The sequence below is a fragment of the Pezoporus occidentalis genome, unplaced genomic scaffold (assembly GCF_034315485.1).
Source record: "Pezoporus occidentalis ecotype Australia unplaced genomic scaffold, CSIRO_AGI_Poc_V1 ctg1, whole genome shotgun sequence".
NCBI lineage: Eukaryota > Metazoa > Chordata > Aves > Psittaciformes > Psittacidae > Pezoporus > Pezoporus occidentalis.
Genome location: NW_026912778.1, coordinates 693,577 through 720,220, shown reverse-complemented (window position 1 = coordinate 720,220; position 26,644 = coordinate 693,577). Strand labels below are relative to the sequence as shown.

The window sequence follows — 26,644 nt, the reverse complement described above, 5'->3', positions numbered from 1 at the left end:
GTTAATACCTGAAATCTTTAAGAAATGTTAATAGGCTGTATTAAAAAACAACAACAAAACTAACAAGACCACCAACCCTTCTATCCCCCCCCCCCAAAAAAAAAAAAAAACAAACCAAGAAACTAACCCCCAAACAACACAACATGTTCTCAGTTGGTTTTCAGTAAGGAATCTGTTCTCTCTTACTCAGCTTCACAGTGGAGGCAGTCAACATTTGGCATCCAGCACTTCATATTTCTTTACATCAGTAGGGCTTTGATGTGCTGATAATACTTTACCTGTGGCATATTATAATCTTAACTTCAACCTTTCAGTTTCAAACAGCCTCTGTAGCACTTTGGGCCTTTTTTTCTAATAGTGCAAGATTTTCATAAAATAGGCTGCAGCTAAGGTGCCTGGAATTAAGACCACTTGGCTAGAAATCCTAATAAGCACTGAATTAACAACTTTCAGTTTCATCTTAAATATTCTGTGTATATAGAATTCTATACACAGTGCTATGGTGGAGTACGTAAACATAATCATGGATGATCACTGGTATTGCTGAAATTCTGCAGAGTGGAACTGATTAGATATGAGAAATATTTACTTTCTTCTTCAGCCATCATGTGCTTCAGATAGGCATGTTTAACTATTACACCATTTATCACCAAGCGATCCAAACACACCATTAATTGTGGCACTGGATTAGATTATTCATATATTAATTGTTTTGTTCATTCTAATTTACATGACAGCATAAGCTTGAGGGCTTGATGTTCCTATCTTGTTTGGTTTGCAATTAAATTGCCAGCTTCACCTATTAGTGTTGAAACGGTTGATAAATGCCTTATGTTGGAATACATTGGAATTCTTAGGCATAAAATTAGAAATGAAATGTTCATCAAGAGGTAGTTACTTATAAAAGCTGTTCTCTGCTGTATAGTAAGCTGCTGCTATACCATGGAAAAATGCTGTGCCTTAATATAAGGCACAATTTCAACTCATTGAAATTGCTACGCTTTTCTTCTATTTTAAAGGATATCATTCTCTTTTATGATTGCAGCATGGAGATTAACACTCAAGTAATTCTGTAATGATTCCAAATGTAACTTGGCTTAATAAAGAGTCCTGTGTTTTGATTTCTTCCTTATCTTGAGACTCAGGCAATAGGAAGTGAACTTTGAATTCAACTTGTCCAGACTGCAGTTAACAAGTGTAGTTCTGTGCCTGTGAAATTATTAATTCTACCTTCCACCGCACGGGGTTCAAGTGAAGATACAGACTCAGCCATAACAGTGATCCAAAACACCTGAAAAGTGTGTGAAAAGACTGGAAAGTGTTTTTCACCAGATATCTTGACCAAGCTTATAGCTGACGTAGGATAAATTATCAGTGAAGCAGCTTGTATTTATTGATGGGCAGGTGGGCTTCCAATATCCATATGGGACAAGAGAGCACTACTGAGATGTGTCTCACTATTTGTTCTTAAATGATGTTGTCTCAATGACTGTCCCCTCGGGGCAGTCATCAACTCGTGCCGTTGAGGGGCTTATTTCATTTTATGCTGTTTGCTTGTTCTCCAGAAGTTCAGGGGAATTGTACAAAATGCAGTTTAACCATTGATTTCTCCCAACTATCACATACGCCCATGTGTGTTTTCCAAAGAATTTGAGCAATGCTCAAGAATCTCATGGGTGGTGTGTCAAGGGTTAAAGTTTAAAAAAAAAGTAAAGTGACAGATATGGCTGAACACTGATCTGTTACTTACACATGATCCTGAATACCACTGAGGATGACACTGTTGTGGAAAGCAGCATAGCTGGCATGTTGGATTTCAAACTGACTGTAGCTTTTGATGCAGTGCTGTGATTGAGCAAATTATGTTGAAAGAATGTATCACTGTACAGGATTGCAAAACCTTGGAACAGCACAGACAGTTTTAAACAGGGTAGTTTAAAAAAGTTGACTAATGGGAAACTTACCTGAAACTAGGAATAGTGGAGTGACTTAAGAATTTCAAATCTCACTTTTTATTTTACAACTGCAGAGTGTTTTTCAGACGATCCCATGTAAGGCTTCTTCATCTTGAGTTAAACATAATTGTAGAAGAAGATTTTGATATTAAAGGTAGGCCAAATAAAATGTCAGAAGATCTAGTGATAAAAGCTTGAGCTTCGTATGGGAAATGGCATAATTTGTGACTGTGATGGTTCCCAGGGCCCTGCTATTAGTCCTACTCAAGGACACCTGCTATAATAGATTAACAAAAGGGTCTTCTGAGAGCAGTTTTACTTTTGGGTTGGAAAGGACCTTAAGATCATCTAGTTCCAACCCCCTTGCCATGGCAGGGACACCTTGCACTAAACAATGTCACCTAAGAATCCATCCAGTCTGGCCCTAAACACTGCCAGGGATGAAGCATTTACAGCTTCTTTGGGCAACCCATTCCAGTGCATCACCACCCTCACAGTAAAGAACTTCTTCCTTATATCTAACCTGAACTTCCACTGTTTAGGTTTGAACCCATTATGTACTACTGCATTGCACATGCTGTGGGACATAGGTCTCTTATTGCTGCTTAGCATGCCTTTATGGTCCATCTTAGGAAAAATAGGGCAGGGTAGAGAAAGGATAAATGTTGTACAAACATAAGAAGATTGTTCATCTGACTTCATGAAGTCTTTGGTGTGAATAAGGCTGAAAGATTAGGTAGGCTTGTACCACTTGTAATTAACTGAAAATGACATTATTTTAGTTAGCTGAAGTTAGAATGGCAAGAGTTCTCTCACTGAAGCTAGAAATCTCCTATGCTAAGAAAATTCTCATCCATCAGTTCATCTAAATATTGATTGCTTCTCATTGTGGTCTGTCTATAAAAGTATCCTTGTATTCATGTACTACTGAGTTTAATAACGCAACAGGATCAGAGATGCAGGTTAACAGAAGGAGCCGAGAGAATTATTATTCCTCCATATGACATTTTTAAACTATACAAAACCTAGTTGTTTTCTCCTTGCAGAAAGATAGAATGTCTTTTGTGATGGACTTGTGCTTCCTTTCTGAATTGCTTCTAGACTTGCAAATCCTTTTCTGGAAAAGTACTTTTCTAAAGTCTTGCATGATTTGATCTTCCATGCAAAGACACTAGAAATGAGTGTTTCAAGTTTGATTTTGTACTTAGTTCTGTCTGCTTGAAGTTCTTCCAGTTCAATAACAGTTGCATTGTATTCATTTCTGCAGATCAGTATTGATATTGCATGACCACTTCCTGCCAAATCATCTTCTAGCAATCAAGTTTTAATGAGATGAAGGCATTTTATTCATCCAAAAGCTTTGTTTTAGCGGGCTAGCATCAGCTAAAATCTTTTTTGCTCTAATGGATATTAAAAATGTAATGTTTTCTTTGTCTCTGAATTCAGAAGTATAGTGTAGTCCAGTTCAGGAAATACATAAAACAGGTGCCAAATGATTTCTTTATAGTACTTTGTTTCTCTTGCCTTTTTTACATAAAGATATGCTGGAGGTGCATTTTCTGTATACGTAATGCAAGCCTGAGGCAGCTTTAAGCTGCTTTTAGAGTTTCCAGTTGCTGTGTCATTTCTGTACCAGAGTCTGGCACAAACTATAGTAATCTGCTACAGTGAACTGAATGCCACATTGAGTTCGTTGTTACAGTTGTTTGCTCAGTAGTTAAAACTAGCCCTACCTGTGTGTAGTCACGCATCAATTGTAGTGTGCAAACCCCTTAAATCTTTGGTTTTCTTTTATGCCTTCTCTTACATAAATTCATCACTATAATTTTCTGGCTAAAAATGTTAACCAGAGTTATATTTTCATATAGCTAAGCAGTAATGCTTTTCAAAATTGTCTTGAAAAAGACCCCTTTCTTTTCAGAACTTAAAATATGACTGGTGGTCATCTTAAATATTTGAATAGTTCTCTACTTTGTGAAGAATTAAAAAAATAAAATCCACACAAATAGCAAAACCATGGAAAAGCAAACCCAGACATTTCAGGACTGGTGTTTCTAAAGGTAGTGTTGGGTTTGTTGTTTTTGCTTTCCTGCCTCTGGAAACGTGATCAGGACAAGGTTATATTTTTCATTGTGAATAATATCTAAAATGAGTTGTAGCTGTTTAATACATACCATATCCATAGAGTCTATTTATTCAGACTTAATACTGCATGGACCATAATCTTTTTCCCAACTGTTCACTAGTATCTGCTCGTAACAAGTGCTGCACAAGATAAACTGAAGGAACCATAAAGAAAAGGGGTGTAATAGCATTACTCCTTGCTTTTCAGCGAAGTCTGACTTAAGCTCAAGAAGTGGAATTTTCAAATGGGTCAGGTTTTAAAGAATTTTTCTCTAAAGGACACGAATCACGTGTATTTAAACGCGAGGAGTCATAGCTAGTATTAAAAAATGAGATACAAGCAGGATTTAAGAGATGGCATTGAGACTAATGCTTTTAAGTGAGGTGAAAAGCGATCCAGGTTCATTTCATGGTTTTGTTAAAGTTACCTTCTTGCAGTTGTAACCGCTCTGTGCTATGCATAGTCTGGAAAATCAGGGTAATACTGGTCTGTTTCCCTGTCCCTACCTTGGTGGGTATGTACAGTCTTTCAAGACAGGCTGACTGATAGCGTGTGGGCATGTGTGTGGTCTCTAGGACTAACAAAGCTGATTTTGGATTTAGCTTGTAAGTGCTGCCATAAAAAAATTGAAAACAAATTGCAAGTGCTGGGTTTGAGCATTTATATGCGATGTTTTTCACATTTACTTGGGTTTCTGTTATTGCCTCAGATACTATTTTTAGCTGTAATTTGTTACTGTTTGTTTACATTTAAGAATTTCATTAAGTTTCTTCAAAGCTTTGCTAAATAAGTTTCCTGTAGGAAAAAAATCCCCAAACAACACAACTCCTATTTGAGTAGGAGAAGAACTGGAAAGATTACATGTTTGAAAATAGTCACTTTTTTCCACCCAAACACATATTTTTTATTTTTTTTTTTGTCTTTATAAAGGAGATAAGTTTGTTATCTCCTAGCAGGTATAAATATCTCCAGCTGGGTGACCCTTTTCCTGGTTTAATGTTTGTTCTTGCTTCCTGGTCTCTCTCACCATTAAATCTTACAGCAGGCCTTTTCTACTGACAACTTTTTTCATGTATAGTAAGTTGTACTTTTCCAAGGAGACTTCCAATTCTTTTTGTCCCAGACCACTTTAGTCATGTGTTTGTTAAAACTTGGATAAGTAAACTTTCAAAAGCCTGTCCCTTTCTGAGCTTCACTATCCCTGTGGGCTATTGATTTTACTTCATTTTTAAATAAGACTGAACCTCCTGCTGTTCTGGTCTTCTACAAGATACACCTGGAAAATACATCCATTGCTGTATACTGTTAGGCTTTGTTTCAGCTTTTCAGTATCTATTCATATAATTTTGTGAGTGCAGGATATGTAAAACCTCCCTTCTGCAGGGGAAGAGGGAATAGGATACAGAAAACATCAATAATATGTTGTCTGCTCTTGATACTATTGATCATGGAGCTGTTTGCTGTCTGCCAGCCCTTGAAAAGACAAGGGGAGTGATTCACTCAGAATGGTGGGTTTTTCCTTTTCTTCTTTTTTCTCCTTCCCCTCTTTCCATTCTTTTTCCCCACATCCTTCCACCCTCAGGAATAAAACCCACAGTAGTTACACATTTTGTTACGTTTTTTTCTGTCATCACAGTTCCAGATACTTCTTTGGGCTGTAGAGACCATACTGTAAATGTAAATGAATTGTAAATCACTTAAAATGAAGGAAAATAAAAAAGAAATAACTGTTCTTTTGCTGTACATGCAACAGGTATTTTTATTTCTATCTCATTCATCCTAGCTGGTGAACTTTGAATGATTCTTCTGCTGTATCTGTCTAATACAGTAATGGCGTATAGATGAGAGTCAAATGCTCAGATATTATCCAAACCATGTATGAGTAATGAAAAGTAGAGAATAAGAATTATTCTTCTATTGAAAAATATTCTTCAGACAATAGCATGAAAAAATTAAAATTTCATGCATCAGTGGTAGCCTGATGTCTTTTCTTCTTGCTAACAAAGTACAGGTGTGAAATCAGATTAGTTTCTCAGTGATTTATTCTGTTTGTATTTGGCAAGGAGTTTCTAGTCTGAAATCTTTTAAATATGTATGCTCTTACAGTTATCAATTCTTTGGCATTTCTGTATAGCAGTGCACCTACAAATAATTCTATTCTCACTAGAATTAACTGTAATTTAGTGCATATAAAACTTCCACAGCACTCTGTATTAGAAATGTTATGTCCTTGCCTCATTATTTGCACCTCCAGAACAACTCGTGATTCTAAATTAATTTATTTAATATCTAAATAGTTTTGGTTGGATTTTTTTCCTTAAGTAAAGCCTTTTCTGTCTGAGATGACACAGGTCACTCAAGCTTGAAGTTTAATGGAAGAGGAGGGAGATAGGGAGCAGTTGCTGACTAGAGCCTGTATGTTATGTGATGGTTACTTACAGTATAATACTGTTATTAGGAAAAAAAACCTGAGGCAAGAAAAAATATGAAAAAATGTTATCAAAAGGACCAACTTGATACTTATTTTATCCATAAAAGGGTATTTCTATAGTAAGGTTAACTGCTAATTGTTGTATTGCAGAGCTCTTAGTTATTTTTTAAGTAATGGAATGTATATTTATTAATATGCAACATACTAATCATCCTGTTTATTTCAGGATAATTGGCACATGGCTGAAAAAAGCAGATGATATCATTATCAATCCATCATCAAATAATTATTCCAACTGCTTTATATATTCAATATAGATAGAATTCCTTTCATAGTCAAGTCAGCAGGAGCTTTAATATTGATTCCAGTGCAGCCAAGACTTTACCTGTGGACATTGGAATAAATGCCTGTTGAAATACTCTCAAAAAATTAGATCTTAGAGCATGTGATAACACCAAAAGGTTACCTCATCTAACATTTAGCAAAAGGAATTCTTTGTCTTGGCTAAAATGTAGTATTTATCTAAGTTTTAAAAGATATTGAGAGGTTGAGGACCAGGACTGCCTTCCAAAAGAGTCTGGTCTGAAAACAGATCTCAATAGAGGTTACTTTTATAGCAAGAAGATTCACTGTGCACAAAACCTCCCGTTTAATTGCCATCCTCTTTGAGCAGAAGCCAGAGGACTAGGCAAAGTGCTGGCAGAATGCTTGAAGGTTATAAAGTATAAACTTGTAAAGTAGAAGTATAAACTCATTTTTGTTTCTTGATGCTATTTGGAATCAAAGAAGGTTTGTTAGTGTATGATTAGTCATGATTATCTTCTGCAAGACGTTAAGTCATGCAGCTGTTTGGAAACTTTATTAAATCTGTTTCTACAGTTCATGCTCTGTTCTCCAATGATGTCTTTCTTTTTCTCCCCCCCCCCCTCGCTTTCTTTTTCTTCCTTTGTCCTTCCCTGTCGGGACAACTGCCAAAACCGAGCATTCCTGAAGATCGATTAGAAAGCTCTTGCTTCTCTGCTCACTTCATCAGTGTACAGTCCTTCGCATAATGCTCTTTACATAGGTTCAGCAGAAAGACCTTTAGCCAGCAGTTAAAAGCTGTATGATATTCAGTGCCTAAGGTAACAGTACAAGTTTGAACTCAAAATAGTAACTGTAGAAAAAAATAACAGGTTACATTGTAGGGGTTTAAAAAAACAAAGGCAATCCTCTGTACATTTTTATTGAATTGTGTGAACTGGAATTGTTTAATGTACCTTTCAAAGTGTGTGAGGTAAGTGTGTCAGAGGGAGGAGTAATCTAAGCAAGATGTAATAGTTCTCCTACATGTTTCTACTTTGTTACTTTACATCCATATAATACTTTATATGCTGTACTTGTTACATTTGCTGATTTAGGTAACAAGTACTGGTGTAAATTAAAAGATTTCTAGTTAGAAGTTGAATTCTGCAGTAGCTGGCAGGTCATATGTGTATATTGTGTGCGTGTGCAATGGGTATGTGCATTTCTCTGTATTTTTTTACTAACACCTAAAGAACCATGTCAGGATTTCAGACATGTAGCTATATGAAAGCATAGAAGCAACTTAAAATGGAAAACCCACAGGCAGCTAGATGTGTCTCAGAGATACAACTCCAAAAAGCCACAAACTGTAGCACTTAGGAAACGTATCTTAGGAGATATAGTAAGCCTGTATGAAGTTTTCTCACTACTTGAAAAGTGGATGATGAAAACAAACCCTGAGTGCTTCAAAAGCATTTCTTGTGGTACTTGAAGCACAATAGTTGGGAAGAACAAACTACTTGTTAGGTAAGTTGAAAATTGGCTGGATGGCCAGTCTTTTGAAGGCTCAGCATCTTAGTGGTGGCAGGCGGTGAGTGGAGCGTGAGGAGGCTGGGCTTGCTTTATCTGGGGAAGTGACGGCTCTGGGGCAGTCTAATAGCAGACCCCCAGTTGCCTGAAGAGCAGTTTGTGGGAGTGATCAAGTTAAACTCTTCATGGTAGAGGCAAAGAGTGTAAAAACAAACCCCCAAACCCATGGATAGAAATTGCAGCTTGAGAGGTTCAAATTGGATGTTAGGAAAAGCATGTTAACTTGGGGGATAGTACAGCACTAGAGCAGGTTATCCCAAGGCATTGTGGAGTTTCCATTCGTACGAGGGGCTGAGTATTGGCTAAAAAATGCCAAGCCTCAAGCAGTGACCAGCTGTGGTGTGAGCAGGAATTGTAACCCAGGCGTGAGCTGGGACTGCAAGCCTCCAGAGGTTTCTTGAAAGCAGTGTTTGTATGATTTTAAGTGGCTTTGCCGTGATCCCCATTTTATATGCAAACAATACTGAACAGAGCTATTTGTTTTCAATTTTCTGCCAATAAGAGATGATTTCCTGACTTTTCCTTTGCACCAGTAAGAGTTAAATTTCATTTTGACTGTTACATAGTAAAGAATTGCCTGGAGGCAGCTGAACTGGTGACAGAGGATGGAAAGACATACCCCTGTATGCCTTTCAAAAGTAAACTTACCGCTTTTTGAAAGTTAGTGAAAGAGGAAGAATTGGCAGTTATGTCACATTTCAAATCATTTCTTCTACAATGAATTTCTTCTGTACATATGTGGGGTGTTGTAAAAATTATATGGGAATGTTGTCGGGAAATCCTTTTGATTAATTAAAAAAACCTGCTTCCCTCTGAAGTTCTGTGGTGATGAACAGCTAGTTACTGTCACCTTTTTTCCCTGAGTTCTAAAGCAGAGGATGTCTACATCCTTCAACATTACTGTATAGCTTGAAAAGCTCTAATATTAATCGGTAAATATTTAGAGTTGAAACTTTTCTTATGTTTGAATATTTTTTTTAAACCAGTGGTAGACACACATGAGCTAATGTAGTTTCTGAAGGCCTAAAAGTTCATTAAGAGCTATTGAATGAAATGAACCAAATAATATATTAGCAGTGCATGATTAGCAGCATTCTCATCTTGTCCTGTTGTAAAATTCGTGTAGGTTTAGTAAAAAGTTTTAAAAATCAAATTTACCAGTGCTGTGCAACCTCTTAAGTAAATCAGCCTTTTTAAGTGAATTGATGTTGAGGCCATGTCTCCACCTGTGGTGTTCCTCTCTTCTGCAGCTCTTTGTCTCCTGAACTGTGATTTGTCTGAGTTTTACCCATGACCCTCGCTAAAATGTAGTGATTATGTAGATGTACTAAGAAAGAGGTATTTGCTATATTTAAAAAGTGTCAGAAAGTGTCAGTGCTGATCTTTGTGAAATGTGTTGTGCCCATGGGGAAGGAGACCTACTTTGAAGTAGGCAGGAATGAGCTTGTCTAGTCGGTGGGTTTAATTTCAGTTTACAGTGGCATCTGCTGATCTGTTTGGTGATACCATGGTTTTTCATCTGTGTTACCATATTGGTGGAAGGGCTAGTCACTGCTGTGCTTTCAGAATGCCTGGAATCTTGCAGTTTTCAGGGGCAGACTTTTTACATTGATAGATATATAAATCTGGTGATAGCATCTTGTACTACATCAAAGACAACTGTGGCGACTCATTCTTCAACTTCAGGCTATGTTAAGCTTGTGCTGTCCTTTCCTAATAAGCATGACCGTGTCGCATCCCTGGGTCAGCCTAAGGATTTTCCCCATCAAGCGTGCCCTGTTTCCAGGCCTTCATCCTGCGGATGACCTCAGTTGCCCATCTTCTGTTGAAACTTTTAAATGAACATTCAAATACGTTGTTTGGTCCTGGTCTGTCCCCATTTCCCTTGTGTGGTATTGTTATCCCCTGGCTGATATGGTGCTTTGCCTGCCTCAGTCCTTGCCGAAACTGATTCTTCAGGGTTGTTCAATGCTGTTTGTGCAGTAATGATCTTTTTTTTTTCTTCTGTTTTTTTTTGGAGGGAGGTTGAGAAGGATGGTTGTTAATAGAAAGGCAGACAGATCACAGCAGCAGTGCATATAGCTTTGGAGTTACACAGCTGACCGCTGTAAATCTGGCTGAACCTGTTGCTCCCTTTTCAGTGTAACTTGGACTGATTTACCCCTAAAATAAAGCCAGGAATTGCAAAGGATAGAGACTGTGGTCTCAGCTGCTTTCGGGTTGCTGTGCTCTTCACACAGTTTACTCAAGAGAAATCTTCAGAACGTGCATGAACTCAGCAGGAAAAAGCTAGCTTTTTGGGGTACAGTGGTATAATTGATGTTGAACAGTTAAAAGGATTATTGCAGCTTATCTGAAGAGAAATAACAAGCTTCATTATCTAGTGATGGCAATTACTTTGCTTTGTAGTCATACAAAATAATTCTTTTATAAGAGAAGAAATTCCACTGTGCAAGAGCAAATATTTGAAATGGAGCAAGTGATGTGTGTGGGAATTTGATATGTTCATGGAACACTGTTATATGCTAAAGTAGATAGATATTTTTCCTTTACAAATGGAGGAGCTGAAGGTGCTGGAGATGCCACAACTTCTGTTCACTAGTTTGCCACATGCTTTCTCTTTCCTTTGCCCCTTTTTCCTTTTTTGACTTCTCATTTGATATGCCTGGACAGTCCTTACTTGCAGTGCTATTATCATTGTCCTGATGATACAAAGAAAATACTTTCTTAATATGTTGTGAAACATAACATGATTTATAATCCTGTGTGTACTTTTAAAGAGAAAATGAACCACTGAATATAGTGTGGTCAGGCACCACACTTTGACATGTTTGTCTGAAATGGTGGACCTTCGCATACTTTGGAAATAACATTTTGGTGTACTAATCTCTGGGAAAGTCATTTCTATTATTGTTGGCTCCTGTGTTTAGCACGCAGCTCTCAGTTGACATACTATACATTATAGAAAAATGCTTGTGACTCAGCTAACAAAAACCCAATGAAGTGTCTAAATTAAGAATCCTGGTTTTGTGCCTTTTGGCACGTGTACTTTTTTTCTTATTACTGCATGCTGTCCTCTCTTACTTGTACACAATGCAGTCAGGCCTCTGCAGCAGTGTGTGGATACTGGCAAGACCACACTCCATCAGTTTTATATAAGCAGCAATTCTGCTTAAAAGAAAATCTACCATTTTCATGCCACAAGTAGAAGGCACAAGTCCAAAAGAGTAGAAGGCAAAAATCTGTCAGACTTTAAATTATATTTAAGTATAGATTAATTCTTTTAAAATAGCAATGCTGTTTCTGTGGCCCTCTTTTCTTGCACTACATTCATTTAGCTGTCAGCCTTTACATGTAGCTATAATAAGGTACAATTGCAGTGTGTATTTTCATTGTAGACTGGGGCATATATAGTTTTACATAGCTTCAGATGAATGTTCATCATAATGCTAGGTATAAAACAATCACAAAAATAAGATGAAGTATCTAACTGAAAAAGGCTATGAATACCTGAAAACAGGGCCTACAAGAAGGCTGGAGAGGGACTTTTTACAAGGGCATGTTGTGATAGGGCAAGGGGGAATGGTTTTAAATGAAAAGAGGCTAGATTTAGATTAGATATTAGGAAGAAGTATTTTACTGTGAGGGTGGTAAGACATTGCAACAGGTTGCCCAGAGAAGTTGCAGATGCCCCATCCCTGAACTGTTCAAGGCCAGTTTGGACAGGACTTTGAACGACCTGATCTAGGGAGCTGACCCTGCCCATGACAGGGAGGTTGGAACTGGATGATCTTTAAGATTCCTTCCAGCCCAAACCATTCTATGATTCTGTGAAAACAAAATACTAATAACTGCCCAGTACAAAACTGCAAACTTATTTGGTTACTAAAGTTATTAATAGGAAACTCTGAGAATTCCTGTGATTTACTGACTGTAATGTCAAACTGACACTATACAGGTTTTTAGAAAAAGCCAAAGATAATAAAAGTCGTGTGCTGTAGCATAAAGAGGCTTTTATTCATTTGATGTGCTTATGGAATTAAATTTTACAGTCTAGAGATCTCATCATTGTATGTCACAATGTTAAAATGTATCCAGATTAGGTCAGTGCTTGGTTTTTGCAGCTAAATACCCAATATAAACTAATTGCAGCTGCTGAATGTAAATATTGTGTGCTTGAGAATGAGGTTCCTTGAGTTGTTCATGGAAGAGAGTGGTTGGGGCTCTGAAAGGCACAGCTCCTACTCACCAAAGAAGTCCTTTCTTTTTGGTAACTCCTTATAGTTATGAATTCATAACCTGAAGAGTTTTGAAAGGCTAATGTAGACTTCATAAGTCTACAAAGAAAGACTTCAGGCATAATAGCTGAAGTTATTGTGCCTGAAGAGAAACCACCTTTTCAGGGGTTTCAAGTGTTACTGTGTGCTTTAAAAAATCAAATGTTGTTGGCTTATTTCTTCTGGATTCGTTTGCTGCTGCATTGTAAAACATTAATTTAATTTTACATATGTTTAGCCTAACAATGCTGTGAAGAAATTTGAAGAATGCCCTTGGTTGAGACTTGTCAGTAAACATCTAATTTCTTATACTTGGTGACTTTCTAAGTATCCCAAGCATGTCCCAGTTTCTTTTCCTGTACTGGGATAACATTGTTATGACACAACCTTCAGGAAGGAGTCAGTCATCAAAATCCTTATCACCAGACTCAATATATATGGGGCAGTCTCCATTAACAAGAGACAAATTTGGACCATCCTGTTTGTGGTAGGTGAGAGCAGACCTCTCCCTGTATCCTCATGTGATTTCTGTGCAGTCTTCAGTAATAACTGAATCTGCATGACGTAGTCCCTTGGGCTGCTGGGCTTCTGTGAGGATTCCGGTGTTTACAGTCACATTGCTTTTATCTCCAGTTGAACTTCTGTTCTGTTTTCTGAACAGCATTTGAGGCTTGGGTCTGAATAACATTTAGCCAGCAAAGTAATACCACTTTTGGATTGTTGCTATACAGATTTTCCAAGCAGAAATTTCTTGCAAGGTGAAGAAAAGCAAAACAAAACTGTCCTTATCTGTGCGAACACTTTAGGAAAAGAAGAAATGAGTATTGATGCATCTGTTTTCTGTCTTTACTATAGGGGTGCAGGATCCTCAGCATGAGAAGATAATTACTGTGACTACTAATGGAAGTATTCACAGCCCCAAGTTTCCTCACACATACCCACGTAACACTGTACTAGTATGGAGATTAGTAGCAGTAGATGAAAATGTATGGATACAGCTTACTTTTGATGAAAGATTTGGGCTTGAGGACCCAGAAGATGACATTTGCAAGTAAGTTACTTTTCCTTTAACTTAAAAAATCTGAAGAGAGGTGTGGGGGATGGAACAAAAGTGTTGCTTGAGTTTTGCAAAAATGACACCTGTGTGTCAATATATTTTTAAAATGTATCTTTTAAAGTATTGGTTTATGACTTTGTTTTGCAGTGCTAGAGAAGGATTTAATGATTGAAAGCTTTGGGATCCTCACATTTTTCCTTCTGCATAGAGTATCTACACCACAGATCTTTCATGATACAAAAAAAGTGAAATATTAAATACCTCACTCAAAAGTTTTGACATCTGGAAAAGTACTCTTGACAGAATGTTTGAGGAATGAGTGTCTGATTTTTACAGGGAAGATTTGGGTAAGCAAGATACCTGAAGTGAAATTCAGGTCACGACACAAAGTACTACATCCCTGTTCAAAAAAACCAACCACCCTGCTGTACAATATTTTAATGGCCTTTAATGGTCAAGTTCTCAGTTTTCTATGAAAAACAGCACTTATGGCATTAATTGACGTTCTTGAATGGTATTGTTATTTTTTTGGACTTCAATAATTTAATATTCTGTCTGCTCAGTTGCTGGTGTGGGTTTCTGTAGGACCTGTGGAATCTGTGTTTCCTTTTTATGACTCACAGCTGGAGGCTTTGTAACTTGAGCAGGGAACAACCATGACATAGCAGGTACCAGAATGGATGTTCTGAACCAAATCATCTGATTGATCAAGTTTTGGATATTTTGTGAGGTAGTAGAGGCTGACATTATATATGCTTTTCTGTGGGTGGGTGAAAGGGGAGAGATCCTAAACTCTTGTATCCTGTATCTGTCTGCCATCAGAGCAACACTTTGTAAAAAAACCCAATGTGTGAACAGCAGTATGTTGCCTGAGCTCTTTTCAGTAAATTAAGTAACAGATAAAATACGTCATTTGAATGGTAGATCCTCCTTTGGTGTGTTCCTGGAGAGGTACTTCACACAAGATTTTCCTTTCAAAGTAGTTGGTTGTTTTCTTCTCTGTTTCTGGTTTTATTTTTTTAGTATTTTATATACACATTTGATTTGATTTTTTATTTTAGTTTTTCTAATTAAGTGATACTTGGTCGGTTTTATATTTTTGTATCAACTTTTCATATCAAATTTGAATTTCCTGAATGTTACTTCTGCACTTACTCTTAGTTAGAGAGATGAGGTTCGTAAAAGATGGGCATATATCTTCCTTTGGTAATTCTGGCAGAAGTAATTGTTAAGGCTATGTCAGATATAATTAAAATACTAAGTACTACAAACATATGTTTGCTCAGATGAGTGTCCTAACTTTGCACAATAATTCTCTCCTCTAAATGAAAACTTAGCTTCCTTTTTCTCTTCTTTGCATATGACAGAGTGAAGGGGCAAGTGAAAGAAAATCCAGGTAGGGTGATTCATTCATCCACTTGCAAAGAAAAAAGTAAGATAAGCTAAAATATTTTTAATATTACAACTAGACTAGTATTTTAATGGGAGTACATTTATTTTAAGTAAACAATGTGCTGAATACAGAAGTACTGATCAAATTAAGAAACAGTAATAAGTCGCTCATAATCTTCACTCAGCTGTAATCTTATCATGCTCATATTTGTGCAGGGATACCAGGAAGTTCTGTGAATGCAATTCCTGATACATGCCCCTTTGAGGACACATTGGGGTTTTTGGCTTGGAAGATAATGACCTGGAAAAGGGAGTTATATTGTTGTTTTTAGACAAATGAAGAAAACATAGGTAGGGTGCCTATGAAATTTAAATTCATAACAAACTCAGTAAAGGAAGAGAATGTGTACCTTGTTTGATGTGAAGGGTGTATACATAATTGACCAGTTGATGAAATAATTAAAATACAGATAGGTTAACTACACAAAACAATTCCTCACAGGCCAGGTAAGCTACCAGTTATCAGAGTAATCTCTCTTTATAAGTAATGTCTTATGTTTCTTATCTCCTGTAGTTCCTAATAAAATTATTTGTTTTTCCAGTACCTTCTGTAGAAAAGCTAAGGGGTTTTATTGACTGCATCACGTACTCTTTATTGCTCCACTGTTTCTGCCATCTTTAAACACACAATCTGTAATGTTGCTGTAGAGTACTTGACAGTTTCTCCAAAGGCAAGTTTATATGACAAAGGGCAGAACAAAATTGGACATTCAATTTAATGTATTATAACTCTGACCTTACAGTGACCTGATCCTTCAGTTCTTACCTGTGGTTGAAACTAGGTTAAAAACTGCAGCCTAGTAATGTTAAACTTCCTGTGCAACAGTGTGCAGTTTGTACTAGGGTAGCTTTTTATCCTGTCTGTACTGTACCAGAGGACCTCAGGAGTTGCCTGTAGTGGTCATTCTCGCAGTTTTTAGTTCCTCTACCTGCTTCTTAAGCTACATGTTCTATTCAGTGCCAGAGCTTTCTCCATCATTGCTGTAGGCTGTAATGGCCTGAAGTGTCAGCTCACTGGGCTGATGAGAATACACTGGAGTATTAGTTTGAGATAATTAGCAGCTTTTAAATGTCATAGGAATTAAAATATTGCTCACACATTGGGGAAAAAAATGAAACAAAACCAGATCCAGCTATAAAGCAATATAAAGACTGTTTTTTCTTAACATAGTTCTGTAACAGGAAAACAGCAGTAGTGCTGAATGAGAAATGTCCTAGGTGTATCCTGAAGCAATGGCAAGTTTCTGCCTGTATCTGGCTAACCTGACTTCCACACTTGGATTTCTCCAAAATCAGTTTTGACACCTCAAGCTGTTCTGTGAGGTCTTTTCATCTAGCATGACTATACAGCTACACTGAAAGTACTGACCTAGTCTCCACTTTAAATACTTTCTTGAATCTGAATCAGAGTGACCCTGCATGGCTTTTTTTCAACTCTGTTTTTTCCTGCAATTCGGTTCACAGTATCTACTGATGTATACCATTTGCATTACAGCAAATTTTGTGTTTAAGAACAGCAATCCTGACCCAGCCTTACCTGGAGCAGCATTAGCATGTATTGATTGTTATGCTAATTCTCACTGGTTCTAAGCGGAATTGTGGTGTTCTGTAAGTTTTGGAAACAAAGTTTCAATTCTATTTTTTTTAGAATAAACTTCTGATATTTTGTGTCCATTTCTCCAGGTGATTTTTGTCCTGGTTTTACAATTGTGATTTGCTTGAAATTTAGGCAGTGCATCTCTGCATTACTTAAAATACAGGTAATGATTTTTAACAATAGCTCTGTTTCAACTGCACAGCATCCTTTCTATGGGCTAAATGTTAAGAATCCACTGTGTCCTTTCCAAAGTGAATAACAAACTTCAAACTACATGGAAGCTAAATCTGTGCATGTATCTCAGGGGAGATTCAGGTTATTTGGTTGATAATACAGATATATAAAACTTTGCAATATTGCAGTATTTTCAGCCTTGTATACTTTGTTTAATTTCAGTTGTGATTTGTGAAAGAAAAAGGTTACAAACAAAAGAAATTTCCCAGCAAATGAAACAGGAAAGGAGAAGGATGCAATCTCCTGGCTGTTTTGTGCAGTGCTGTTCACATGATTAGAACTGGCAGTGAATTTTCCCTATATAAGAGAATTTCTAGCTAATAGAGGCATAGTAGATTTACATTCTGGATGCTCACCCATTCTGATGGGGAGAATCAGCAGCTTTTCTTCTGCTGATACAACAACTGATAAGATAGGTCATTATTTTCATGATGTTAGCCCCTCAGTGCTGTTTTAATCACGAGGCCATTAGACTTCTGTGTCTGACAGCTGCTGTCATCAAGGAGGTGCCATAACTCTGTCTGACCAGGAGGGACTGATTTTTGCTTAATTGTTGCTTGTTGTCCAGATCTGTTGCTTTTGTTGCTGTGTGATCAACTCTGTGACAGAAAGAGCATGGCTGTTAGAGTTGTCTGTAAAGGGTAGTCTGATGCTGCGAGTGGGTTGAGCACTGGAGCATTACATACAAAGCTGCAGTAGGAGAAGAAAAAAAATATTTTGTGGGAATTTTGGGTTTTGTTTTTTTTTTTTTTTCAGTGGTAGCAAAGGAGACTTTTAGCAGCTGCATATGTGAATCTGTTTATATAGTAGTGTAAGTGAAGCATTTATCTATAATGTTTAGAAAGACTTCCCAAAGCTTGCCCAATTAATATGTGTAATGCGTCCAACTTTAGCCTGAAGAAAATTAATTCAGCCAAAGGCAGCTGTCAGTGCTGACATGGAGCAAAATATATGTGAGCAGTACTTTTTTTTTTTGTGCTCTTCACATCAAATTAAATACGTAACTCTTAATACTATGAATGTGCTTCCTCTAAGGGAAGGATGATGCTTCTTAGGATGATGCTTAAAGATACAGAGCCACATGCATTAAATTCACTACTTCCCTTTCCTCTAATGTCTCTGTAAGCAACTTCCCTTCACTTCAGATCTGTCATGACTGAACTGTGCCCAAGCTATTTCCTTCCACCCAGGGAGCATCAAGGTTCTGTGGTAGAAAACATAACCCAGCCGCCTTCAACAGTCATATGTGTTCCTAATGAATGTATTGCTAGGAAATTGTTATCAAGGGTTAAAAAAATAGAAGATTTGGCTCAGTCTGACAAGACTGAAACAAATGTATTAAGAGGAAACATACAGACACTGTCTTTAGTCAGTGGCTATGAAAAAGGAAAATATTTGCTTAGCTGTCTTTTTCTTTTTTTTGACATACATTGTGTCAAATGCAAAGTGTGCAGTGATAAGTTATGGTAAACACAAAAAGGCTAAACATTTTGTTATGTAATTTTCTAAAGAGACTTTTCTGTGTAATGTAAGATACAGTGAGTAACTTGCACCACATGGAGCTTCCTTTCTGTAATTATTACAAATCTGTACATCCAGCATGTAGAGTAAAATATGGATGAATGACTGCAACTCCTAAGTGCTTCAGTAAAAAAGAGGACAGATATTTTGTTTCTGTTTGGCCCCTTGTTATGGAAGTACCTTGGAGCATAACTGATCACATATACGGAAGAATAATGTCAGCATCTTTTTCTTATAGAAGGATGAAATTCCACCCCAAAACATGACCTCAGGGGAAAAAAAAAAAGGGTTTGGGATAGTTTGGTTGGGTTTTTTTCAAGTGCATTATTGAGGCAATATTGATATATGTGTGGAGAGCGTACTAAAATCAAGCACTGATTCAGGAAAAAATGTAACTGTTCAAAGAAATTATTAGTTCTGGGGCTTTTGAGAGCAGTGAGTTCTTTATCAAGGTCTAGTTCCCAAGAAAATTGTTTTCTAGACAACTGATGGGCTGTCCTTACTGTCAGACAGTCTTAAATGCTTCTCATGGACTGTGATTACAGAGGGTGAAGTTATCTCTTGGGTAAGTACAAAGTTCAAGTTGGCTTTGAATAACTGGACAAAGACCTTTCAATGAACTCTGTATTTAAAGAACTGGTGCAGACAAGTCTCATGGTGACTTGTTTGGCTAAGTAGCTGGACTGCTGGGATTTGGGCAGCTTCTCCTTCTTCCATCCCCCACTCTGAAGACACAGGGGTTGCAGTTGCCACCTCTGTTTCAAAATTCAGAAAGCAGTGAGGAGTCTCACAGAATTTCTAAGGCTTCAAATTCAAAACAGGAAAAAGAGTCAGCACCAAACCCCACAGACTCTGAGAACAAAGATGAATGTTACAGTGAAGACCAGTCCTTAATGCTCTCTTCTTACAGCTGTTGCCTTAGAATTTCAGTGTGTTTAATTTTAGCCACCTGGTTTTTATTAGATGCTGTGTGTATAGGTGGGCTGGGCTCTGTTTAGATGACTATGTATCAGTGATACGTCAATGTCTCTTTCATTATTGGCTTTAACTTCTTCAGCAAAAATGAAATCATACTGAAGTTAAAAATTACTATAGCTCTGCTCTGCAAGTCAGATCCATTTTATAGTATCAATTCCATTAATATATGGAATTATAAAAAGCATATGAACTCTCATTCATCGATGCACAATTTCTTTTTTACTTTTTTCTTTTCCCAACACACTAATTATTTGTTAATCAGTTCTATTCAAAGCCTGAAAGGGGGTCTTATAATTTAAAAGGCTGGGATGAGTTCTAGCATTCAAGTGTCTTAGATTAATTGAAATTACTGATAGGAAAGAATTACTATGAAATAGCTAATTTATGACCTTGGTAGCAACATTGGTGTTTTACTGGTGGCAGGAAAGTGGCATTTTTGGTGCAGTGCATAGAAAGTGCTGTAAAACTTGTGTTAAGGCAGCTGGTGGAATACATCCCATGTTTCTGGGATTGTTTGTTTTGATTTGGATTGGTTTTGATTTTCAGTTGCTCAGTCCATTTGCAAGACAACTGAATGGTGCCACCAGTTCAAGAGAGGTTTAAATGTTGAATGAATTTAAATGGAGGATGAGAGTGAGGGTTGGGCTTCAAAGTTTTTAAGAAGTTAGGTTAATTTAGGGACAGACCTTGGTTATCTAAAAATTGTTCTTTTACATATAATGAAAAAAAGATTAAAACTACAAAAGTTCTTTTTTTCCACGTGAGTTCAGTTGTAGCAATATTATTTCAATTTAATGAACACAGAAGGTTCCAATAGACTTGTGTATCCTGCTGTCTATGCTTTGAAAAAAAAAGATTGGGTCTTTCATGAGAAGTAATATCTGGATCTGTTTCTGTTCTGATATCATTGAACAAAATTGTGGTTCCTTGTATTTTGTTTTTTATTATTATTTTATTTTATGTAAGAGACAGCTCTTTTTTTTTAATTTTATTTATTTTTTATTTTCCATGCTTCCAGAACAAATTGATTCTTTGATCACCAAATAATTCAAGCACTACCTCATCATCCAGCTGGTCCGATTTTGCTAGTTTAGCTACTGTCCACAGTTCACACTGGCAGAGGTGTGTGCTGTACCCAGAAGTATACTCATTCCTTTGGGTTCTCTACTGCTTATTAAAAGTTGCTTTAATATCATTCTCATGATAACAGATTTGTAAATATTACCAAGTACATAATGCAGGCAGTAAAAGAAGATAAAATATTAGAAGACCAAAGCACAGTTATAACTGATGTTACTCTGTAACACACATTTCTGAAGCTTCAAAAAGAGTAAACTCAGCTCTGCAGAAAGGGTTTAGAGCTGCAAAATTGTACTCTCTAAGCAAATCAAAGTGCAATATAAAAAAGGGAAAGAGGAGATAATTCTCTGAGCAGAATGAGAGGACAGCATAGCCTATATGATATGATCAGAAGGACATGCTGCACAAACAGGGTCTGTCACTGCATTCTTGCCCACCCATATTTCCCTTCCTTACAGTAAATCCAGCAGTCATTTGTAGTACACACTGTTGCTATGGGTCACTCTAATGGGTATTATTTTGCAAGTAATCTAAGACCTATTTTCACAGCCCAGATGAGTGTTAGGAGAGTGATTGCTGATGAGTGGGCAGTTGACATAATCCCTTACTCCTTTTTCACATCAGAGACTGCACTCATTGGCTTAGAAAACATTTTAGGCTCCTTACAATTCCTTCCTGGTCCCCTCAGTCTCAAGCAAGCGGTTTGAATAAAGTAAACTATGTCCACAGTATCAAAATATTTTTGTAAATGATCCTAATCCTAATTTATTGCTTCTAAAATCGTTCCATGTTATCGTAGTTGGCTGCTTCTAATGGTGTACACTGAAGTAACTTTCTTCAAAAATATGTGTGGCACTGCTGGGTCTTGCTTCTGTCTAGTATGCTCTGGGAACAGCTGTTACTGATGCAGATCCCCTGCTCCCTTGCCACCACTTGTTAAAAGCTAGAAGGAAATGTCCACTATAAGGAGGCACAGAAACACACTGTGAGCCATCACCACCTGAGTTTAGGGATCTAGACAGAGCTTGTAGCCACCTCCAGTTTCTGGTATGGCTCTTGTAGGTCCTGATGTCAAGGGAAACACAAGCTGTAAGGGCAGGCCCAGCAATGTAATCTAAAGTTACCCTGTGTAGTAGCTAAATATCCCAGTTTATACATAGTATGCACTCCTTTCCTAGTACTTTCTGGTTACTGAAAGTCCTAGTACAGTTAAGCCCATAGGCTCACCATCAGGTTTATAAGCAGCTTTCTCCTGTTTGATCAGCAGGAATAGCAAATTTACCGTCCTATTCTTAGATGGATGGTTATATTTCTTCACCTGTTATGCAGCTTTTCTTTCTTCTCTTCCTCCCCTGTCCTGTTCCTTTCTCTTTCCCTCTCACTAGATGCTGTGGTCACTTTGATTGCTTCTTTATGTGCATCATCAATGTTTTAACAAAATACGTTGCTCACATGAAATTGTAGTTAGGCAGTCGTACCAGCAAATAGTGTCAATCAGTAACAGTCCTGGCTTCACTTGATACTACTCCATTAGGATAAAGTAGAAGTGAAATGTAATGCAGTTTACATTAATCTGTTCTCATCTGACAATCGGCATATCTGAGAAGATGTATGTGGATGAGAAATTGCAGAAAGGAAGGTTGCTCTTATAAAAAAGGTTGATCGTCATGTGGAAGTGTCGTAGGGGTTTTGTAAGGTAAAATGAATAGATTTTTTCCTTTTCTGACTGTAATATGGGAAGAGAGAAACCAGTAAACTAGCAGCAATTATTAAGTAGTACCGCTTCATACTAGTCTTTAATTCATTTGCTGTGACTGGATTAAAAATAGGCTTGCATAATTTTATGACCACTAGCTTACAGCTAGATAAACTGAAGTGAGAAGAAACTCTTTACACTCTTCAGGTGAAAACTGATCTCCTGCTAGGGTTGGGAACACACTTTTTTTTCTGCCTCATGTGGTCTTATGCGACTGCTTGGTTACATTATAGGGATTTTCCACTTTCTGTTGAAGTAGCAATTACTAGCCTGTCCTGAAGCAGGATATTGGCCTTCATGATAAATGGTCTGTCCAGGATTGGTAAGTCCTGTGTGCTAGCGTAGCAGCCAAGAGACCATATGTTATTGTATTGCTGAACTAAAGAAATAAAGGTGTTTTCGTTTAAATAAACATAGATGGAGCCCCAGCCTCTATTGAGGTAGACAAAAGGGAGGGTAAAGGGAGAGGGGAAACAACCATAATGATGCCATGATGATGCTGTATCATTGAAGTGTGCTTCAGGGGAAAGGGTGCTGCCTGCACTGCCATGGGTGAATCTTCGCACTCTGAAAATGCCCCTTGGGCATTTTCTGTTTGTTTTCCAAAATATGCTTTTGAATATTGTTATGAAATTGCTTAACCAGTAGTTTTCACATTGTGGACTGGAGTCATTGCTACATTTGTAAGAATGTGCATAAGGAAAAACTTAATATTTGGGATACTAGAATAAATATTTTAAATGCTGCTTGAAAAACAATGATAAAAACATGGAACTTCCACAGCAGCTGGAAAAGATATATTGACTACTGTGTCAGTAGTGTTAGAAATTTTATAGTGAATTAGCAAGAATTCTTTACAACCTTGGCTGTTGATGTGAGCTCAGAGCTCCACTGATGATTTTGGTTTTATACAAAATATTGATCTTTACAGTAAGAACATGTGATTTATTATGAGCACTGTAATTTCTAAGATAAAATGTACCAGACTTTACAGAGAAGTACTGGGAAAAAGCTGGTCAGGCACTTCATTATCCAAAATCTGGAGAGGGTAGTACTGGATGGTGTAGGATACTTACTGAGCTGGTATGCTGTCTGGTAGCAATGGACTGACTCTTTATGAATGGAAATATGATTTAGAGAGTACAATGTCCAGTGCAGCAGGCCTCTGATTTCTGATGGCTGTTTCCACATGGTGTACTGTAAGTACATAATAATAATAACAACTTGTATGGGTATTACTTCAGGGGGCTGGGGACCACATAGTGACAAAGAATAGGAGTACTGGCAAGAATAATCCATCTTATTGTCATTTTTGTTACATGCATTATTACTTCATAACATGTTCAGGATGCTGAAGAAATCTATGGTCCACATATGCAGTTCGGAGCAGAAAGCAGGCAGACTGAAGGCAAAACAGTGCAAGAAAATGTTCCATGTAAATGTTATCCATTTTCTAGTCCTTGAAAAATAACGTTTTCAAGTGACTTTGATTTTGTAGAAAATCTTTTTTACTCACTGTATTTTATGTGGCTACAGGAGAATATGTAGTCAAATAGGAAAAAGGTAAGCGTAGCATAGTAACCCTGAGCGATGGAAACTCATGGAAACTTACTCCCTGTGGAACTTCTTCCTTTGCATTTTAAGATGAAGGCCAAGGTAAGTAAATGGACTGAGGTATCATTTGCAAGTGGATTCATTTATGTTAGTGTGTTTTTCCAAGCTCTGCAATTTTCCCAAATTCATCTTTGTCTTTAATACATAGTAATCATAATGTTGGTATGAATTTTCATGCACTTTTTTGTTTTGTATCTCTGTTCTACTCATAATGCTATTTTCAGACCAAACTTAATCCTTATTTAAAGAGAGCAAAAAATGTTTCTTATCCTGACTGACACTGGGGATAGCTACCATTCTGTGGCACAAAGAAGTAAGGTGCTAAGAAGTTTGGCAATCAGCCTTTTAAAAGGAGGAGTTTGGGAAACCATCTTCATTCCTTCTTACCTCCACTTTTGATATGCAGGATTACAATGTCTTTTTTATAGGATTCTTATTATATTGCTTGCAATAATGTACCAGTAGAAGTTACACCAGTATTAATTAGTTTGTAGCACAGGCTGTCAAGGACTGGATTCTGTGGTTGCTGTATTCCTGGAAATACTTCCTTACATGCTTTATCTGTATCAGTAGTTTAACATTTGCATCAATAATTACAGGCTCACTGCCTGAATATAGAGTTTTGTTTTAGAGCCTGAAGTACATTTACCGATGTATCTAGTTTACAGTTTCTCAGTCTTGTGGAAAAGTCAATTTCCCTTTCACCCTACAAGGCAGAAGTTACTTTCAGAGACTACAGGATGTTCACATACTTAAGATGGAGATACTTAAATGCTTAGTAGTGCACCTAGATGCCAGTCATGGTGATTTATTTCCTAGAGGTGTTTGAGTGCCAGTGTACTAGTCATCAGGGAAATAATAAGTTTTCAGCAATATTAGGTTTATTGATTGGCACTGAAGTAAACTTTTGATACAGAGGGGAGTTTGGGGAGGAGGGTGAAGAGATGAATTTCTTAGGGTTTCTTGTTTCTGTATGCAGTGCTTTCAGTATGGTTCACCAAGTGGCAAACCGATTATGCAAGGTGTGTAGGTCTCAGCTTCACGTGGTGCCTCAGTTTTTCTGCAGATCCACAGAAAATGGAAATCTGTTTTCTGGTAGACTGCAGAGTAGCAGCCTGACAGTTAATTTCTCCAAATCAAACAACCAGTGCATCCTTTTATCTTCATGAAAATGTTCAAATGTTTGAAGATTAGAATTCTGGGGTTTGAACTCTGTCTTGTTTTTCACTTTCACTTGTAGTGTTGTAAATGTACATTTATGATCAAATTGGCTTACAGTGAATAAAGGGAAAGAAAACTGAAGTCTAAGGATTAAACTTTTTTTTCATGTATCGTAAATACCAAGGTAGAAATAGAGAGTTGTGCGGTTGTCTTAGAAGCCTCAGGCTGTTACTAATCAGTATGAGGAAAAATTAAATAGAGAGAACCATGGCAACCATCTAACATTTGTGAATGAATCTGTGTTTCCATAGGGCAGTTCCTAATGTACAGTACTGCATATTCTAAAATAGATGTATTTAGAGTAGGTTGGCGCAGAAACTACAGCCCATATTTGGTGAGTGGCAGTTAGAAATGTTCTCTGTTTATACCTTGAGTATCTTTATTTTACGGAAAATGTAGACATGGCAGGATACTTGGGGTTTTTATGCTCATTTGCTGTATTGGCTGAGAGTGATACCTATTGCTGGTAGAGATGTTTGTGTATAATTAAACATAATTTTCTGAGTACAGAAACCTGACCTCATCAGTTATTTCTTTGGATTATATCTGGGTATGCTGTTTCTTTCCAGTGACTGTTATAACACAGTGTGTGTAGGATCAGCAGATACAGGTACTACAATGGAAATTTATGCATATCATTGCTGTTCCATCATCTTTTCTCTGGTTTTATGTTAAAGCATAAAGCATGACAGAAAATACAGAACGTAACTCTCAAATGTTGGATAATCTGTAATGATACCCAAAGGAGTTTCCTCTTGTAATGGAAGGCACTGCCAAACCCTCCTAAAGTGGATGAATGCTATGGATAAATTGCCCATGCAGTGAGCCTCAGGAACTGGAGTCAAATGACTCTGTGTAACTTGTTTCAGAAATTCCTGTTGGAAAGACAAAATTCAGAGGGAATATTTTAAATATGTAAAATTTTACATAGGGTATTTTTGAAAAACAGTTTTTCAGTATCCAGACTTCACTGTCACTCAAATTAGCCCAGCCAAATATTTCTGATAGTGTTGAATGGAACCATATTTACTGAACTTTTACCCTGTGTAGAGCATTTGCTGGTGCTGTCACCGTTTCAGCCAAGGTGCTCTCTCTGTTCCTCCAGGAAACTTGCTTTCTGTATAATTTAAGGTTTTTGATCTGATGCCTGACTGGCAAGTGGAGTTGTTAACGGCAGGTGGAATTGTTAACGGCTAACTTTTACTGATGCGCAGTGGTAGTGGTTTGTGATTTCAGGAATCTTGTATTTACTGGCTAAATAGAGGACTGGACTGAACAGGCCAGTCTTTCCTAGTCTGAGATTCATATAGGTACTGTTATCTGGCAACAAATACAAAACAGTATAATGTAAATTAACGTATTTGAAAGGCAAATGAATTAGTTAAACATCTGAAGCTGGCAAATTTGGGTGATATATGGTTGTACTAGCTGGCCTGGCTGTGTTGGAGGGGAAAAAAATACTAAAAGTAAG

At 37.3% G+C, this 26,644-nt stretch overlaps 1 protein-coding gene across 1 annotated transcript in view; it reads left to right on the top strand.

Moving 5' to 3' along the window:
• The window catches only part of PDGFC (platelet derived growth factor C), a 129,257-nt gene that overhangs the window by 60,948 nt on the left and 41,665 nt on the right, over positions 1–26,644 (top strand). The window contains exon 2 of the mRNA XM_062607472.1: positions 13,519–13,714. Within this exon, the coding sequence (XP_062463456.1) occupies positions 13,519–13,714 (196 nt within the window). The remainder of the gene's footprint in view (positions 1–13,518; positions 13,715–26,644) is intronic.